An 18401-nucleotide genomic window follows, 5' to 3' on the forward strand; every position below is an offset into this window, starting at 1 on the left:
TTTGGCTCTTTAGAAAGAACACTGGCTGCTCCCAGGAGGGAATGGGGGGCGAAGAGGGGATCCAGGATGTCAGCTGGGGACTGTCAGAGAGTCAGAAGGAAGCAGAGGGGGCCTGGCAGTGACTGGGGACACTTGGTTCTCCGTCCCTGTGCCAAGGAAAGGACTGGGAGGATGGGGTAGGCATAGATGGGGGCGGGAGGGCAGGGGCACCTTTCCCGCAGGGCTCAGGGGAGGGAGGAGAGCAAGGCCTCAGAGTCCTCTTTTTCTCAGGTAGCAGAAGTTGTAGCCGTGGGCCGAGGGGAGGGCTGTGCTGGGGCACTGAAGAGACTCACAGGTGAACGTGGGGCTGGGCATTGGGCTTCTTCTAAAAAGACATTTTTATTTTATTTCCAGATGTGATGCTCCAGCAAGCACATAAATACAGTGGGGAAGGGGGAGGGAGAAAGGATGGCTATAAGTTAGAAGCCCAGGCGGGGAAGGAGGGAATCGGAGGGGGCGGGGGTGGTGGTGGTAGGCAGCAGGGAGCCCCTCCCGCTCTCTGCCGGCCACTCCTGTGTTGCCGGCTCCATCCAGGGCTCCTCCTGGGTCTTGGGGGAGAATGCGTTGAGATGGCAGATCCTGCTGCTGCCCAACTCACAGGTCAGTCACCTTGTTCTCCACCAGGGCAGCAACCTGCTGCAGGCGGCAGGCCAGTTGCATCTTCTGGCCCACAGGGTCCTCCTCCAGGGCATTGATGATCTACCAGGGCAGAGCAGGCCATCCTGTCTGAGGCCCTGGCCCTCAGCCACCTGCCGCCCTGCCCTGGCTCCATCTCAGTAGCAGCCTGGGGAGCCAGACCTCCCTGAGGAATCTGGATGGATGCCGAGCCCCTTCCCCAACCTGGGCCTTTCCTCTCCTCTGCCCAGATTGGGCCTGGACACTTCCTCCCACCCCCAGGGAGACTCCTGGGGCCTCCCTCTGGGCTCTGGGCTCTGGGCTCCGGGATCCAGGCTCCGGAGGCGTGCCCCTCCCCCCAGAGTGCCCCGGGCCTCACCTGGTCATAGTACCTGTGGATGTGGGTGTAGAGTTCTTGCAGAGCTTCCAGACAGTGGGGAGCGGAGGTGTAATTCTGGGGGCAGCACGTGGGGGTTGAGGCCCCAGCCCGGGCCTCGAGCCAAGCCTCCCCCTTCCCTGTTGCCCCCACCCCCCACCCCAGGTGTGGAAGGGCGCACCCTCTGGGCCGGGCCTCACCCCCGAGAGCTCGGCCAGAGCCGAGTTCATCTCCTGGTAGCTCGCCGGAGAGCTCTGGCGAATGTCAGAGTAGTATCTGGAGGAGGGGACAGAGTTAGGGGCAGGCAGCACCCATTCCCTCATCCATGACGCCCTGACACCTACCTCTCCACCATCTGCTTGTAGCGAGGGATCTCCCGGGCGTAGAGCAGTTTGTTCACGGGGGAATCCTGTTCCGGGCAGGGGTGGGCGTGAGCGGGAGCTGGGGAGCTCTGCCCTGTCTTTTTTTTTTTTTCTTTCTCTTCTTTGCCCTGTCTTTCTTTTTCTTTTTTTTTTTCTTTTTTGCGGTACGCGGGCCTCTCACTGTTGTGGCCTCTCCCGTTGCGGAGCACAGGCTCCGGACGCGCAGGCTCAGCGGCCATGGCTCACGGGCCCAGCCACTCCATGGCACGTGGGATCTTCCCGGACCGGGACACGCACCCGTATCCCCCGCATCGGCAGGCGGACTCTCAACCACTGCGCCACCTGGGAAGCCCCCCTGTCTTTCTGACTGTGCCACTTGTGCCCCCCCAGCCCCCCCCGAGGGCTCTGCTCCGAGTCCCCGTGGCTCCCCCGCCAGCTTTTCTCCCTCTGCCCTCACCCGGCCCACTTTATGCTCCGAGACGGTGCAGGAGTCCATGAAGGTCTGGGCAATGACGGCGAGGACGGCGTCCACGTTGTCCGACACCCGCACGTCAAAGATGAGCTGTGGGTTCTTCAGGGTGTTCACCCAGAACCGCAAGAGTAGGCTGGGGACACGGGCCAGCCACGACATGAGCAGGCTGCCCAGCTCCCATTCTCAGCCTGGTCCCTGGCCCTGAGCTGCGCGGGGAGCTGGCCTGCGAGTCCGTGTGGGGGCAGCCGGGAACCCAGGGCAAAGGCCGCCAGGCCTGGGCTTCCGTCCCGGCCCTACTGCCCCCGCCCTGGCAGCGTCCTCTCTGCACGGGGGCAGCCGGCGAGGCACCTGTTAGTCTTCCAGATGTGTAAGGTCTCCAGGTCCTCGATGCCGTGCTTCTCAGCCAGCTCGTCCAGGAAGTCAAACAGGTACTTGACAGCGATAGGCACAGGCCGGTTCACACTGAGGATGGCCTGGAAGGTGTCGTCCACAAACTTCTGCAGCGTGCCCTAGAAGGCAGGGCATGGGCGGTGGGGGGGGGGGCAGCGTGTGTGGGCCTGGAAGCCGCGGCCAACTGCGGCCTGCCTCGGTGGGTGGGGCCGCTACATCACCCCAGCTCGGTTGGGGTGCCCTTGCTGAGCCTCCCCGGGGGCCCAGCTCCCCGGCCCACCTACCTTCATGGACAGCAGGCGGGTGAGGTAGATCTCCGGGATGGCCTTGGCCCGCGCCCGCTCCCGCTCCCGCTCCCTCAGGCTGCTGCGTCGCGCCTTGGCCGCTTCTGGCTCATCGGTGACTTTCACCAGGTGCCAGAGGTGGACCCCACCCTCCTCACCATCCTCCAGCGTGGGGACGTCTGAGGGCACAGAAGCCGGGCCTCAGTCCTTTGCACCCTCGTGCCGCTGGCCGGGGAGGCCCAGCCTACTTCCCTGGTGAGGTGGGGCAGGGTGGGGGGCGCCGAGGGCGGCAGGGTAAGAGAGATGTGGAGGACAGGGTGGCAGCCCAGGGGCTCGCTCGGCTCAGCACCCCGCAGCCCTGGAGCTCCCCGACCCGGACGCGCTGCCGCCCTCGTCCACCCACCCCGGGCCCTTGGCTCAGCCTGGAGTTGTGGCTTCCCTGCTGGCGAGGTTTGGGGAGACCCGGACACGGCAGACGGCATGACCAGGACTCCAGCCTGCCCGCCTCGAACTCGGGGGCAGGTTGGCGTGGCTGGGCCTCGGGACTCACTCTCCCCAGAGGGGCAGCTCGGGGCCGGGCTCTGGGAGACGGCGCCTCCGCTGTGCAGCCGGGGGATGAGCCTCACCGTGGCTCCATCCGGGACCTGGCGGGGAGGGGAGCAGAGGCTGGGCTCCCTCCCTGGTGGACCCCGAGGCGGGAGTCTGCCCCCAGCGCCCACCCGCCCGGCACCTTGTAGTGCTGCAGGGTGTTGAGTCTCTTCCAGCAGTTCTGAGTCACTGAGGTCAGGTCCTCGTCCGACAGGGTTAGGTGACCAGCCAGGCCTGAGCGCCACTCTTGGGGGGACCCAGGGAAGCCGGTCAGCCCACAGCCTGTTCCCGTAGGGCAGAGCCGAGTGGCCACAGGTGAGAAGAGCCTCGGGCGGGGCAGGAGGGGTAGGTTCTCACCGAGGTCTAGGGCGTGCACTGAGGGCCTCTGGGAGAAGGGGGTGCCCTTGTAGACTTGGTCCAGCACCTTCTCCTTGACCTGGGTGATTGTGTCCGTGTCGAGCACCCGAGCGGGCACGCGCTGCGCTGCGCTGCCCCCCGCAGCCCCAGCAGCCCCTGGGCCAGCCAGCACCATCAGCGTTAGGGGCCGGAATTCCACGTCCTCCCGCAGCAGGCGGCTGTCATTCAGGGTCCGTTTTGCCTTGCCTGTCACGGCGTCCACGGGGCCCTTGTCCACCTGGTACTGGATGGCCCGCAGGAGCACGTAGAGCGGCTCACCCGCTACCTCCTGCAACCACCAGGAAGGGCTGGCGTCAGCCGGGGGGCCGGTGGGCGGTGTGGGCAGGGAGGGGTGGCCCGGGGCACGGAGCGAGGGTGGAGGGCAAGCAACGACAGCAGCCTCCGCTTCACATCCAGCCCGGGCAAGTGTTTGTAGCCTTCCCCTCACCGATCCCCCCGCCCTCGAGCCCGAGGCCCCTTGGCGGAATGGGGGCACAGATCAGTGAGGCCAGAGGCAGCAGCCCCAGAATGGCGTGAGGGGAGAGGGGCCCTTACCCTCAGGAAGGCGTAGAGACAGATGGACACCCAGTTGGTGAGCAGCTTCTCCGCCATAGTCTCCGTCCTGCAGGGAGCGGGCCCCGGGTCAGAGGGGCTGCTGCAGGGCCACCCTGTCTCCAGGCTGAGGCAGGCGGTAGCGGGAAGGCAGAGCTTCTCCACCTGGCCACCCTTTGTGCCCGGCTCGTCGCTCAGGATGCCCATCTGCTTCCCCACCAGCGGCTCCGGACCCAGCCCGCCTCCCGGGGCTTCCCAGCCCCGCCCACGCCAGGCCAAGGCTGGACGGAGCCAGCTCCCCTGCTGCCGGGGCCGCTCAGGCCAAGGCCGACCTGCGCAACATGAGCTTGGGGTTCTTCTGCACGTAGTGGGCAGCTAGGTCTCCGAGCAGCGTCCTCATGATGCCGGTCAGGTACTCGAGCTTGCCGTGCAGTGCCAGGGACAGCAGCGAAGCCACGAGGCAGCGGTCCCGCTGGGAGAAGCTGGGCTGCTCCTCCAGGGTGCGGATGAGCTAGGCGGGAGGACGGGGTACTGGCACTCACCCCGGGAAGCCCTGCGCCCCACGCATCCTCCCACGCCTGAGCCCACGCCTGCCGCCTGGCCCGCCTCCTCGCCCAGGCCCGCTGCCTGCCCGTGCGGCCCTCACCGTAAGGAGGAAGGGCTTGCTGTTGAGCAGCTTGGAGAGCTGCATGAGGCCCTGGCGCACTGGCGCGCGGCGGCCCTCTTCCCCGGGCCCCTCGAGGGCAGGCTGCAGTGGGCAGCTGCCGTGCCCGGGGAAGAAGACGCGCTCAGTGTACATGCGGTAGTCCAGGAAGGGGATCCCGCTGGCCTCCAGGTCGCTGCTGAGGTCAGTCATCTCCGTCATCAGGTCTGTAGGCCAGGAGCCACCGAGGTGTGAGCTCAAGCCCGGGTCTGCCCTCTACCCTCTCCCCACCGCCCTCTCCCGACCTGTGAACTCCTTTCGGCACTGGTCGCCCACGCCGATCTCCAGGTTCTCCAGCTGCACCAGAACCTTCTGGTAGTCCCGCAGGGCCTGCTTGCTCTTGTGCCTGCGGTCCAGGGGCCAGGTGTCAGCCACGGGACCAGGCCTGCCTGGGCCGAGGCCACCGAGCCAAGATGGCCGCTTGCGCAGAGGCCTGCCGTGGGACACGCTTTCCAAAGGTGAAGAGGGGAGTTGGTGTGGGTGTGCGCGCGGCAGGGCGGCCCCCTCACCTGTACATGAGGGTCAGGAGGAGCACGGCGGCGATCAGCACGGCCACGCCCAGACCCAGGCCTGCCTGGGCCTCCTCGGGGAAGGCAGAGAGCGCGGGCTCAGCCTCGTACTGGACGGGGCCCAGTGGCAGCCGCACGTTGCCCATCTGCACCTGTGGTGGGGACGCAGGGCTCTTGAGCGCCGGCCTGCAGCGCTCCGCCCGCCCAGCCCGGCACCTGGGGCCCGGCCTCACCACGAACTGCGGCAGGGGTCTGGAGCCGTTGGTGGGCTGTGGGGCCCGCGGGGGCGGCTCGCAGTACAGGTGGGTGAGCGTGAGCGTCTTCACCAGGCACTCGCTGTCGCCGATGTGCACGCGCACCTCCTCCTTGCTGATGCCCAGGTTGAGACCCTCGCCCTGGAAGCCAGAGCCGGGGCCTGAGTCGAGTCACCCAGCCAGTGCCCGCAGCCCCTGCGCAGCGGCGGCTGGCAGACGGCCTCACCTCCACGTCCAGGATGTGGCCTGGCTTGAGGCGGTAGGGGCGGGCGCGGCTAAGGGGGGCCAGGCGGGGGTTGGGCTGGTACAGGAAGTCCTGGCCCCCACTGGCGCGGGCAAAGTCCACGTGCACGTTGTCCAGGGCGAAGAAGACGCGCCGGGGGCTGGCCCCATCCGGCACTGCAGGGCTCCGGCACAGGAGGAGGCTGGACGAGTTGACGGAGCAGACGGTGGAGCACTGCGAGATGGTGGGCCAGGATGAGGCAGGGTGAGCTGGGGCTCCCCGCTCGCTCCCAGGGACGTGGGGGCCGCCCCACCCCCTCACGGGGCACGGCGTCCCCTGCTGGCGCGTCCTCACCTGCAGCAAGCCCCCCTCAAGCTGGGTGCAAGCCTGGGGGGCTGCGGCGGGGGCCCGACAGCTCCTCCTGGGGTTCAGGTCCCGGGGCTGCACCGCCACAGCCGTCTCCTCCGCGGCCTCCAGCCACACGGACAGCAGGGGCCGCTCTACCACGTCCAGGCCCGTGCCCCTGACTCGGATCAGCCGCCCGCCCCTGCGCCAGGATAGCACTCAGCAGGACCGGGGCAGCAGGCAGCCCAGTTCAGTCCAGGTTCCCCGCCCTCCCGGCAGGGTGCACAGGTTGCCCCAGGCGGATCAGGTCCTCACCCCCGGAAGCTGACGCTGGGCTCTGCCGCCACGAGCTGGGGGTCGGTGGTGTAGTGGAAGGGGCTGGCGAGCAGCGTGCGCTGGGCACGGCCGAAGACCACTCGAACCACAGCTTCTCCTGGGTTGGCCTGGGGCGTGGTGTGGCACACGATGGCCTCAGGACACACTGGCTCCCTTCTGCAGGGTGGGGAGGTGTCTGGCATCTTGGGCTCTAGCCTCAGCCCGGCCTCCCCACCAGAGGCCTGCTTTGCCTCCCTCACCAAGGGCAGAGACCCCTGGGGTGGGCACGGAAGCCGTGAACCTGGGACTTTCACGGGGGCCTTAGGGAGCCCTGAGCTCATCGCCCCCATTGTACGCAAGGGGACACTGGGGCCCGTAGGGAGTACCCCCAGCTGACAGCGACCAGCTGGGGCCAGGAGGAGAGACTCACATACGACAGGGTTGGCTGCCCACAAAGGCACTGATGTTGCCTCCCGTTTGCAGGTGCTGCCCGTGGATGGTGAGCTGGGTGCCCCCTGCCTGGGGGCCCCACTGGGGACTCAGGCTCAGCAGGACGGGGTCCTGGGGGACAGGGCAAGCTGGGGCACGTGGAGGCCCACTTCTCAGCTCTGCCTCCTGGGCCACGGCTAACCCTTCTCTCCCTCCGGAAGCCCTGTGCCCAGCTTCTGCAGCCCCGCAGCTCTCCTGCCAGCCGCCCTGCCCCACCAGGGGGTGCTCTTCTCTCCTCACTGCGTCTCCCCGTCCTCTGCCGCGGCTTGCACCTCCCAGGCCCCCCTCCCCCCAGCTCTAAGCCCTAAGATCCAGTCACCTCCTTGGGGTGCTGCACCTGCCCCTGCACCCACTGCTCCACCCCGGGCTCTCTGGCCCCAGCAAGTCTCGAGGGCTCAGGCTGGCGCCTGGAGGCATCCCTGCTCTCCCCCATCCCCTTGCCCGCAGGCAGCCAGGTGGGCAGCAAGTCCTGACAGCTCTGCGTCCTGGAGTGGTCCTCCTGGGCATCCGGCGGCCTCTGCACTCACTGCTTCCGCTGCTTGCCTCCCTCCTGGACAGCGGCCAGTGGGCAGCGTCCTCACCATCCCGCCGCTGCCCCCAGCCTACCATCCACTCAGTGGCCAGAACAATCACTCGGATCACGTGGCTTCCCTCCTGGACATAAGGCGACACTTCCCACTAACCTTAGGTCAAGTTGGAAATCCTCACGTAGGTGTCACTGCCCTCCTGCCCCTTCTTTCTACTACCCCCTCTGTGGGGACCACCCAGGGTAGGCACTGACCTGGTAGGTGAAGTGCTGGGTTGAGATGCCCGGTGGCCGACTCTTAACGGCCACTTGGATTGGGCCCACAGTGCCGTTGGGGGCAGGAGATGTCACACACACAATCCTGGAGAGCGAAGGCCCGATAGCTGCTCAGGACCCCCGTGGGCCGGACCCTCGCCCGTCGGGAGCCACAGGCCGCCTGCCAGCCGCTGCCCAGAGCCCACCCCCTCCACTCCTCTCGCTGCCAGCCCCGGCCTCATCTTCCTTTGGCGTATCTGACCCGGGCCCACGTTTCTTGGCTGCGAGCCTCCCTTCTCTCTGGGCGGCCCGTCTCTGAGGGCCTCCTTGGGAGGGCGTCCCTCCGCCCCTGGCTGCCAGGATGCCTCACCGGGCAGAGATGCGGTAGAGAGAGGGGTCAGGGCTGCAGGGCCGGCCAGCCACGCTCACAGCGTCCTGCACGTCAGCAAAGTCCCGGCCCAGGTTGGAGCCCAAGATGGTGAGGGCCAAGCCGCCCTCAGGGGGGCCGGTCAGGGGCTCAATCTGCAACAGGGAAGGGTGGTGATGGGATGCCCCCAACCCGCTCCTCTTTTGCGGTGGGGGGGTGCCTGGCCAGCCAACCCGACCGAGGTGGGACACAGCTGCTAGGGCTTGGGGGCCTGGGGCAGGGCTGCTCTGACCCTGGTAAAGCTAAGACAGTGGGGGGCAGGGTGGGGCCAGGCAGACCGAGATGGGGGATGGGGGAGGAGGTGAGAGGCTGGGCCATGGGAGAGGGCTGGGGGCTCACCGTGTGGATGCTGGGTGTGGGACACAGCGGCTCCACAGCCCCAGGCGGGCACAGCGGCCCATAGCGACAGGTGGGCTGGTCGTGGCTGCACCACAGGCAGCCCAGGCTCCCGTTGGCTGCCTGGCAGTGGCTGCAGTCGGGGTGGCCCACGGCACAGTCGTACAGGGTCACTAGGAAAGGTCAGGTGGTGCGCTGAGGTGCCTCCCCCGGCTGCACACCCTGCCCTGCCTGCTGTGCCGCCCCCAGGCTCACCATGAAGAGTGCGGGCATTGTCCAGCCTCTGGCCCTCGCCCCGGGTGACGTAGATGGGCACTGGGAGCTCCCGCTGGGCCATGGAGGGCTGGAACTGTGGGTGGAGGGCGGGGTCAGGGCCGACCCAGCTCGGAACACCCTCTGAGCCCCGCCCGCCTCCTGCAGGATGCTCCTTCCAGAATGGGTGCCATTGTTCAGGGCCCCCGCATCTCCCAGCAGGGGCTGTGGGCACCACGTTCCTGTGCACGCCCAGGCCTGCCCACAGCAGGCCTCATGAGTGACGACAGGCTGAACGGGGCGAGCCCCTGAGGGCCCAGGACAAGCAAGGGCTGCAGAAGGCGTCCAGTGGCAGGTGAGGCTATGGGGCAGCTGCCCACCTGCTGGGCCTGGCAGTGGATGAGGCCGGCGTCCCCGGCCACTTCCTCCAGGGAGGCCGGCAGCCTCTGCAGTTCTCCAGGCAGCTCCAGCCAGCAGTGGTAGGAGGCAGGCAGGCCCTGGGGGTGGGCTCTGTCAGCATCCTGGACACTGTCAGCTGCGACCACTGCCCCTCCCCCGCTGTCCCTGTCCCCCACCCACCGGAGTGCTCACCCGGAAATGCTGAAGGTTCCGCACGCGCAGGGCCAGACGGCTCTCCCAGCCCACAGGCACCAGGAGGGGGCCTGCCAGGCCCTCGACGCGGGGACAAGCCCCTGGGCCCCGCACCTGGATGTCCGCCTGGGGGAAGGAGACCCCTTAGTGCTTCAGGAGTCGAGGAGCCTAGGCGGGCCCGGGGTAGGGTGGGTCCACGACGGAGGTGAAGAGAAGCCGGCAGGCTGGGCCCACGCACCTGCTGGGCACTGTAGATGGTCCTCTCGCCCTCTGGGCAGCGTTCCCCATACACACAGCGGCTGCTCTGGGGGCACCAGTGGCACCGCCAGAGACTGCCCACGCAAGCACCGCACCTGGGGGGACGGGGGGCTGCTCAGGTGGGGCGCCATCGGGAGTCACCACCCCTACCCAGCAGCCGGGCCCGGCACTCACGGAGCAGCCGCCTCCAAGGCCTGCACGGCACTGCAGTCGTAGAAGGAGAAGTTGGTGGTAGCCACGACCACGTCCTCGAACATCAGGGCCAGGGGCAAGGTGATGTGCTCTGGGAGGGCATGGTGGTGGCAGGGGCGGTCATGTGGCTCCTGCCCCTCCGGCTCCTGCCCTCGCCCCTTGCCCCGGGGCCCCCTCACCTGTGCCTGGAGGGTTATGTGGCAGCTGGTCTTGGGGAGGGGTGACACAGGCTACGTGGGTCCCTTCCACGTGAGCCAAGCTGTCATAGGCCCCAAAGGCACAATGGAAGTACTCGTCCACGGTGAGGGTGGGCAGCCGGGGCACAGACAAGGTGACCTGGGACGCATGCGAGGAAAGCACAGCAGGCGGGGGCTTCTTGGGGGGCCCAGCCCGCCGAGGGAGAGGGATCCAGGGCAGGGAGGGTTGGGAGCAGAGGCAGCGGGAGAGAAGGAAGACGGGGCAGCCCCCGCCCCAGCAGGCAGCGGCAGGCGTCTGACCTGGCCCTGCTCCTGGCGGGGATGGTGGGCCGGCAGCAGGCTCTGGATGTGCAGGCAGCGGCCGTCCTCATAGCTCCATAGCCACTGGTTGGGTTGGGCTGCCCGCCCGCATTGGCCCTTGCGGGTACACCTGTGGGGCAGGGACCTGTTGGGTCCCTGTGTGGGACTCGGGCTCCCTGGGTGACTGGCGGCAAGGGGCTTGGGAAGACGGCCCAGCTGGAGCGCAGCCAGCAGTGGGGGTGAGAGGGACTCTGCTCAGAGAGGAAGGGGCCAAGCATACATGGCTTCACGGCCGATGTGCGGGCTTTGGCCTTGCCTGTGAGCAAGGGGGGGGCGCTGCTGCTGTGGACATGAGCATGTGAACCTAACTTAGGGTTGCCGTGAGGGAATCCTGAGGCTGCCGTGTGGAGCGTGGGCTGGAGAGGAGCTGGAGTGGGCCAGGGGACACCTGAGAGAGGTGACAGAGGCCTGGCCCAGAGGGGGCTGGGGGGAGAAGTGGACAGGTTGGGCAGTGGGGGGAAGGGTATGCCCACCAGATTCTCGGTTGGCACGCAGGGCAGGATGGGGGAACTCAGCGACGGCCCTGCGTCCCACCTCGGGGACGTGACCCGGCCTCCTGGCCCACCTAGAAGTGCTCCGGGAGCAGCCCCCACTCACCTGCCCTGCAGGACGCACCAGCCGCACAGGGGGTCCCGGGCCTGGAGGCAGCTGCTGCAGTCGGGGAACTGGGGGCAGGCTGCCACGGGTAAGCGGTCCACCTGGACAGGCGGCGGGGTACGGAGGTGGTGGCTGCAAGGCCTTGGGCCTCGTGTGCTCACCTGCCCCCCCCCCGGGACAGCCCTCACCTGCTGGGAAGTCAGCACGTAGAGGTGGCTGCCGCTGCTGTCCACCAGCAGGTCGGGGCTGATGGCTGAGCCCGGGGGCCCCACTTGTTGTGAGTGGTACACCTGGCCTCGGGTGCCATTGAGGAAGACCTGGGGGGATGACAAGGGCAGGGCTGGACCAGCCCGCCGAGCCAAGGCCCGCTCTCAAGATGGCCACAGGCTAACCGCTCAGAGCAGGTGCTGTCCCGGCTGGGGTTCCCGGGGAGCATCCCGGCCCACGGAGCTGTCTCCCCTTCCTGCCGGCCCAGGGTGGCCGGGCCATGCCATGGAGGGTGGGGCAGGCCCACGGGCATCCAGCCTGCCCATCTTGCCTCCCCGCTCCAGCCTCACCCAGCTAGGGGGGCCGAGCCACCCTGGGTGGGGCCCTTGGGTGCCAGGGGAGGAAGGGCAGCTGTGGGGAGACAAGCAGGTCATGAAAAGGCAAGAGTCTCCTGTCACCGGCTGGAGAAGCAGCGGCCGCCCGGGAGGCGTCCTAAGTGGGGGCCGCCCGGGAGGCGTCCTAAGCCACACATCTGAGAACCAGCCATCAGTGTGTGGCCTGGCTTTCCGACCTGCCAGCAGGACACAGGCCGAGAGGTGTGGAAGGAAACCGTGGCTCACGGGGCTTCTGTGAGCCGCCACAGGGCAGGAGCGCATGCAGTCAGGCCACTGAGGCCGGGCCCGGCCTGGCAGCATTGAGGCTGGGACCGGGGGTCTGGCCGAGGCCCGCCCCGCTTTCATCAGGCCCTTACCTTATGCAGCTGGCCCTGGACGTCCCCCAGGAACGCTATTGTGTGTCCGTCTGCCTGGAGGGCTGCGACTGCGCTGATGGAGTTTCTGAGCTGCAGCAGAGGCCCCGCCTCCAGGGGCTGGAGGCCTGCAATGGGGCTCGGGGTGTGCTCATCACCACAGGGGTAAGACTCGGGGGAGTCCTGCAGGGGCGGAGAGGGGAGAATCAGTTCCCGGAAGAGGCACGACATACCTTCCCTGGGCCCAGATCTGCAGTCAGCACAGGACGGCAAGGCAGCAGGTGAGAAGAGCCCAAGGTTGCCCCGCAGAGAGGGAGAGACTGGCCGAGGAGACTCAGACCGAGCGGCCCCTCCTTGACATCCGCTAAAGCAGAGGTCACAGGTGATTGTCACATGAGAGCGTCCAGCTGCCCTCGACCAGGACTACGTGTGGCAGCCCTGGCCCTGGTCAGAGAGATGCTGCAGGTCCACAGAGGGACAGGGCCGGAGTGGCAGGCCGGGTAACACGAGGCCGCGGGAGAGGCGGGAGCCGCTGCCAGGTGGCGGTGCAGAAAGCCTCAGGTGAGAGGGCAGGGGTGAGGCCCGGGCCCAGCCACTCACGGGCGGCAGGGTGACGCAGCGCGATGTGACGCCGTACTCCACGGTGGCTTCCTCCGTGCCGCCGGGGCCCCGGCCGCCCGTGGTGTAGCAAAGGCGCCGGGCCCGCTCCATGGTCGCGTCCAGGTCGGCCAGGGGAAAGGCGCACAGGGCCGCCTGAGCCCGCCTCGGGCCGGCAGCAAACGCCCCCAGTAAGGCGCCCGGGGCGAGGGAGGCGGCCTGGATGAGGCCGTGGCCCCGGCAGGTGAGGGGCACCTCCACGTAGGAGTAGAGGTTAGCGTCCCCCAGGCAGACCCGAGCCACGTAGGAGCGGTACTCGGCCTGTGCCCGGGCCCCGCGGCGGCGGAAGACGAAGTAGGCTGAGCGAGCGTCAGCGAGGGCCGCCACGTAGCTGTTGTTGTAGTCGGAGAGGTCGCCCACCACCAAGCGACCCAGGCCCTCGCTGGAGAAGGGCTGTGGCCCAGCCAGCTGGCGCACGGTCAGGGGTGGCACCCCGCCCGACAGCTTGCCCGCCAGGCCCCTGGCCACCAGCAGGAGGTCCCGGCCCGGCGCGGGCACCACCAGGCCCACCGTCGCCACGCCCGCGGCGTTGGCGGCCACGAACTGCCCGTCGCCGGGGTCCTCGGCCCGGTACAGTAGCTGCGCCACATCCTCGAGCCGCCGCTTCTCACACACTCCCTGCCGCACCTGCCCGCAGGCCACCAGCTCCCGGGCCCGGCCGCTCACCAGCAGCAGCTGGTTGGCGTTGTCGGTGAGCCGGGCCTGCGGGCACTCGGCCGGCTCCCGGAAGGGCACGCAGTCGGGGCTGTCGAGGACCGGGCCTGTGACGGCCACCGACTCGAGCCGCAGCGCGGGGCTGAGCTGGAAAAGGCGGTTCACCGCGCCCACGTAGAGCGCACCCCGGCCTGGCGCCAGCGCCAAGCGGTTGAGGGTGGTATTGGGCGCCGGGAAGCGGTGTGCCCGCGTCGGGGTGAGTAGTGGGCACAGCAGCGGCAGCACGAGCAGCAGGCAGGTGCCCAGCGGAGGCCGGGGCGCCATCGCGGGGCCCTGGGGGAGGCCGGGCAGGAAGGCACGAGTCAGGGTGGCCGTGGGAATGGAGGACGAGGGGGCAGGAGAGAAAGGAGAATCCAGGAGAGACAGAGACAGAAGGGGAGGGAGAGAAGGACGGAGAGGCAGAGAGACAGCAGCAGGAAGCGGGGGCAGGGAGAAGCAGAGGGAGAGGAGAGGGAAAGAGTCAGAGGGAGACAGGGACGGGGGGGGGGGGGGGGGGACGGAGAGTCCCCAGGAGATGGGGGCGGGGTGCACGCATGCGCGAGGAATTTCCTTCATCTTCTACTTTATATGCATCTAGATTGTTGAAGGGGGCAGATCCTGAAAAGCCACCAGAACACCAATAGAAGGACTGAGTGACAGAGAGAGGAGAGACCACAGAAAGGAGAGCAGGGCAGGGGAGAGGTGGGGAGGTGGAGGCGGAGGGCGGGGAGCGCCTTTCCCCAGTGGCGGAGGGTGAGGGGAAAGGGGACAGGAGCCCAGAGACCAGGGCCTGAGGGCCAGCGAGGGTGGGAGAGAAAACCTGCCCTGGGAAGCCAGCGGAAGAGAGAGAGCCAGACACCCCGCTGCCTGCCCCAGAGAAAGCAAGGGGCCGGTGGCCAGGGCCGAGGCAGAGGAGAACAGAGGGCTGGGAGGGCCCCAGACTGAGCTGGGGGTGCTCAGAGCGGGGATGGGGGAGTTAGGGGACACCAAGAGACAACCCAGGGTGCAGGGGGTTGGGGGAGGCCTGTCCCTTGCCCCATCAGCCCCAGAAGCCAGGGTCCACCGGGACTGGCACGGGGAGGGTTAATGTGTGGGGCGGGGAGTGAGAAGAGGACAGCCAGAGAGGGTGGGAGGGGAGAGGAGAGCTTGAAAGAAAGTTCTAGCCAGAAGCCGGGCATGGGCTCCCTTCCCCACCCATTTGGGGCCCAGACTGGAGGTAGCTCGCCCCCAAGGCTGAGCCCTGAGGGGAAGGGCGGGGCCCTAGACTCCAGAGGAGGCTCCGATCCGGAGTTCTGCTTCGCCTTCCAGCTCACCTCCCGGCCAGGGGCCGTTAGCAGCCGCTGCCCAGCAGCCTCCTGCGGTGCCCAGGTGACACACACCATGAGTCCCTGGGCCGTGATGGCCCCTCACGCCTCCCTCCTCCTGACCCCGGCACAGAGCCACAAAGATGGGGTAGAAGCCAGGTCCCGAGTTGAGCCAAGGTCCCGCACAGCTGGCCGTGTGGGCGCGTGCCAGCCAGGAGTGGGCCCACTGTCATTCAGCAGCCTGCCAGCTCCGGCCCCCATGGGCGTGCCAGCTGCGGGGAGAGCTCCGAGGATGCCCCTGGGCCCTTATCTTGGGAATACAGACAGGAAGGTCAGGCCTGGCTTGGGGACAGGGCCGTTTCCTCTGGACCCTGGTATCGGCGGCAGTGTCTGCGGCGGGTGAGGGGTAGACGGCCCACAGCTGGAGGCGCAGCGCGTGGGAGCCCGGGCTCCAGGCTCCTCTGCGCTCCTCACCTGCCTGCCCTGCCCCAGAGGGGGGTCTCTGGGGACGTAGGACTCAGGCACTTACCGCAGCGAAGGGCAGCAGCAGAGGCGTCTCCCGGGGCAGTGGTGACGGGCACAGGATGGCTGTGGGGGGCATTGTCCTGACTAGGAGGGAGACAGTCAAGGCTTGGCTCCGTTCACACTCAACCCCGGGGGAGGAGGGAGGCTGGGGGGGTGCCGAGGCCTGGCAGCCGGGCTCCACCACAGCTGGCAGCTTTGTCAATAGTGGCCGGGCCAAGGCAGCCCTGCCTCCACGCCAACAATGTCCCCTCTGTCCAGAGGCCCAGGCCAGGGACCCGCTATCTGGTGTTCCTATCCCCATCCAGGCTGTTCTGACCAGGGGGCTCCCTGCCACTCCCCACCCCCAGAGCGACACCCCCTGGGATCTGGGGACAAAGGGACAGGGTTTCCTTCAGCCAGAAAAATGAGACCCACACAGCCAGTCCCCCACTCCCGCCCCGTGCCAGCCAGCGTGCTCCTCCCCATGTCCCCCCGGGGTCCCTGTGAAGGGCTCAGAGTGGGCCACGGAGCCCCCCTGCGAGGGCCAGGGCCCTGCGCCCCTGCATAGCCGGCCTCACCCTCGGTAGCCTTGGCGCCTGGCTGGAGGCGAGTCCTGACCCTCAATGCCTGCCTTTGTCCAGGCCGGGGGCAGGGAAGAGACTGGCCAAGGCAACCCGCCTGGGAGACCTTCTCCCCCCACGCCCCCCCACCCCCAGGGACTGGCAAAGTCGTGCCAGGTACAGTCTGGTGCCAGCGGAGGATGCTTCTGGAGGGGGCTGAGGCATAGAGGATGCACAGGAGGGGGCGGGAACCCAGCCCTTAGCTTCAGACTTGGCAACTGGTCGCAGGCTGTCCCCTTCCTGCTCGCTCGGGGAAATACCATCCCAGGATGGGTCTGGATCTCCCCCTTCACGTGTGGGGTGGCAGCTGGCAGCCGGCTCCTCTGCCCCACTCAGAGGGCACCGTCCGCACACCAAGGCGGCAGGGCTCAGGCCGTGACCCGAGGTGCGGGAACAGGTGTACTTGAGTCAGGCTCCCCGTTTCCTCCACGGGGTGCGGTAGCAGCAGGCAGGCTCCAGGGTGAGGTGACAGCTGCAGGGCTCGCTGCCACCTGGCTGGGCCAGTTGGGTGGCTGTAGGAGCGGGGAGCCAGGCGGGCCACTTCCTTACCCCGTGCCCTGCCCCGTGGCCGGAGGCACCAGCTCTCGCATTTGGGGTCAGCAGCCGCAGCCCTACCTCCCAGCACCAGGGCCACCCCTTGGCCGGGGTTGGGGAGATCCGGGCCCCCAGGCATCAGGAGGTGTCGTCTCAGGACTGGGGCTGGCGCCTAAGCCCTTTTGCCTGATTCGGGCTAGTCGGCCTGCGGACCCCTGGCTTCTCCCGGCCCCCAGGCGGCACCCCCCACCCCGACCCGGCGGCCCCTGCACCTCGCACCCTAGCCAGCCCCGGCTCCTGCCTACCTGAGTGGGCCGCCGGCTGGGCCAAGGAGCAGCTGGCGGTGCCAAGAGTACGTCCCGGAGGAGCCCCAGCCTCCCTCCCCACAATGCAATCGCTCCCAGCCCGACTTGTCCTGGGTGGCCCGGGCAGCCCAGCCCCTCCGCGCCCACCCCTTTGCCCGACGGCGCAGGGCAGGGCACTGGTGCCCTCTGCCGGCCTCGGTGGGCATGGCAGAGGGCCGGCCGCGCACCTGCCCGGAGGAGGTGAGGGAGCGTGGTGCCCTCCCATGGGGGGCTGGGGGTAAGCGGGCATTCCATAGCCTTCCATGAAGTGCCCTGACTGAGCGCCAGACTAGGCCCTGGCACTGGCACCGTTCAGAGACAAAGCCCACTGCCACCTGCCCCAAGAGTCTCCCGGGTCTCAGGGGCAGAACTACTTGCCAACAGATGAGACCCCACTGCCAGGACAGCCCATTTGTGGAGGGCACTGTGTGTTACCAAGGAGGGGGAGTCAAGTGTAGGGGCGCTCAGGGCACCATGGAGAGCATGACAGAGGAAGTGAGGTTTAAGCTGACCTTGAATCACACGGTGCTACTCCTACTGTCATCTTCCAATGTACCAGGGCTGGTCTAAGTGTTCTGTGTACGTGAACTCATTCAGTCCTTGCAATGACCCCAGAGGGGGTGCAGTTATTTCCCCTGGTTCACGGGTGGGGAAACTGAGGCTCGCGAGGTTAGGAAACTTGCACAAAGTCACAGGGCTAGTAAGTGGTAAGACTAAGAGTCAACCGCGGGTCCCTGCCCTAAACCATCAGGCCACGAGGCCCTGAACCATGAACGGCAGCAGACATTGGGCAGGAAGGGAGATGGGGACTGCCCGAGGCCAAGCCTGCACGTGACACGCCCACAGGGCATTTTCTCCTACCTGGAGCACAAGTTGGTCGAGGTGGGCTTCAAGGGTGCAGAGGTGAGCAAGTCTGGAGGAACTTGGACTTAGCTCGCCATGGGCTGGCAAACAGGTTTGCATTTGAACAAGTGCAAGCTGGTGGCCCGGGGTGGAGAGCACGGGGGAAACCTGGGTCAGGGGTGGCTGTAGGCATGGAGAGGGGGAGCAGGACCCAGGAGACACGGCGGTGGACAGGGTGTAGGCGGCGAACACAGAAGGATCCAGGAGATCCCTGGGCTCTTTCTGCTGGGGCATCACTCCCTATGGAGCAGGGGTGCCAGTGAAGGGGAGGACTGAGGGGCCCACAAGGCAGGAGGAGATGGCCAATGGAGCTGGTGGGGTCTTAGCGTGAGAAGCTTGGCTCAGGGTGAAGAGCACTGGGGGTGGGTGGGAGTCACAAGAGGGAACTGGGAGACCAGGGGCGTCAGGGGAGGTGAGCGACGCAGAACCTAAAGGCCCAGCAGATCCGGAGGGCTACAGCCCCTCCCCCAAGGGGGAAGGCCAAATGCCCAAGAAGGGGCCATGGAGGGATCTAGAAGCTCCGGGAGAGGCAGGCTGTCGGGAGAGTGATGGGGGAGGGTCTCTGAACACTAAGACAGGAAGGACTGTCCCCCTCATGGCCAGCTGGGCCCCTCCCCTCCACCGTGTCCCTCCTCGGCCTCCACCCCAGCACACACGTGTCCTTGGTGGCTTCGGGAAAGACAGACGCCTTCAGTCCCAGGGCTGGGAACATTTGTCCTACCTTTCCACAGAAGAAAATAAATGTCTCCAGGCAACACAATTTTTGATAAGTATGTATGTGTATGGCCTTCAAGGGCCGCGTCCACCGGTCCCAGGCAGAAGACAGGCAGCCCCTAGTCTGAAGTCAGTGGAAACCATGAAGGACCTTTGCAAGCTTTGTGAGTTTTAACATCTTACACAAAGGGAATCGTGTTGCTGTTTTCCTTCTGCCAATGGCTCCTTCCCCTCGCAGTTGGCCTTTGGAGATGTATCTGTGCCGATCCA

At 67.3% G+C, this 18401-nt stretch overlaps 1 protein-coding gene across 1 annotated transcript; it reads right to left on the reverse strand.

Annotated features, from left to right (window-relative positions):
- Positions 1-633: 633 nt before the first annotated feature.
- PLXNB3 (plexin B3) lies at positions 634-15113 on the reverse strand. Its single transcript, XM_060087458.1, has 35 exons — positions 15042-15113; positions 12459-13502; positions 11862-12041; positions 11092-11220; positions 10904-11004; positions 10247-10376; positions 9929-10085; positions 9732-9840; positions 9538-9652; positions 9300-9425; positions 9089-9205; positions 8712-8805; positions 8460-8629; positions 8064-8215; positions 7694-7799; positions 6854-6984; positions 6424-6600; positions 6118-6310; positions 5767-5997; positions 5520-5681; positions 5287-5438; positions 5023-5123; positions 4721-4944; positions 4407-4585; positions 4078-4144; positions 3484-3811; positions 3269-3372; positions 3044-3182; positions 2539-2717; positions 2213-2373; positions 1850-1997; positions 1375-1439; positions 1231-1306; positions 1034-1108; positions 634-738 (listed from the first exon to the last, which is right to left on the reverse strand). The coding sequence occupies exons 1-35, from the start codon at positions 15111-15113 to the stop codon at positions 634-636; spliced, it is 5799 nt and encodes a 1932-aa protein (XP_059943441.1).
- Positions 15114-18401: the final 3288 nt, after the last annotated feature.

This window comes from Mesoplodon densirostris, chromosome X (assembly GCF_025265405.1).
Source record: "Mesoplodon densirostris isolate mMesDen1 chromosome X, mMesDen1 primary haplotype, whole genome shotgun sequence".
Classification (NCBI taxonomy): Eukaryota; Metazoa; Chordata; class Mammalia; order Artiodactyla; family Ziphiidae; genus Mesoplodon; species Mesoplodon densirostris.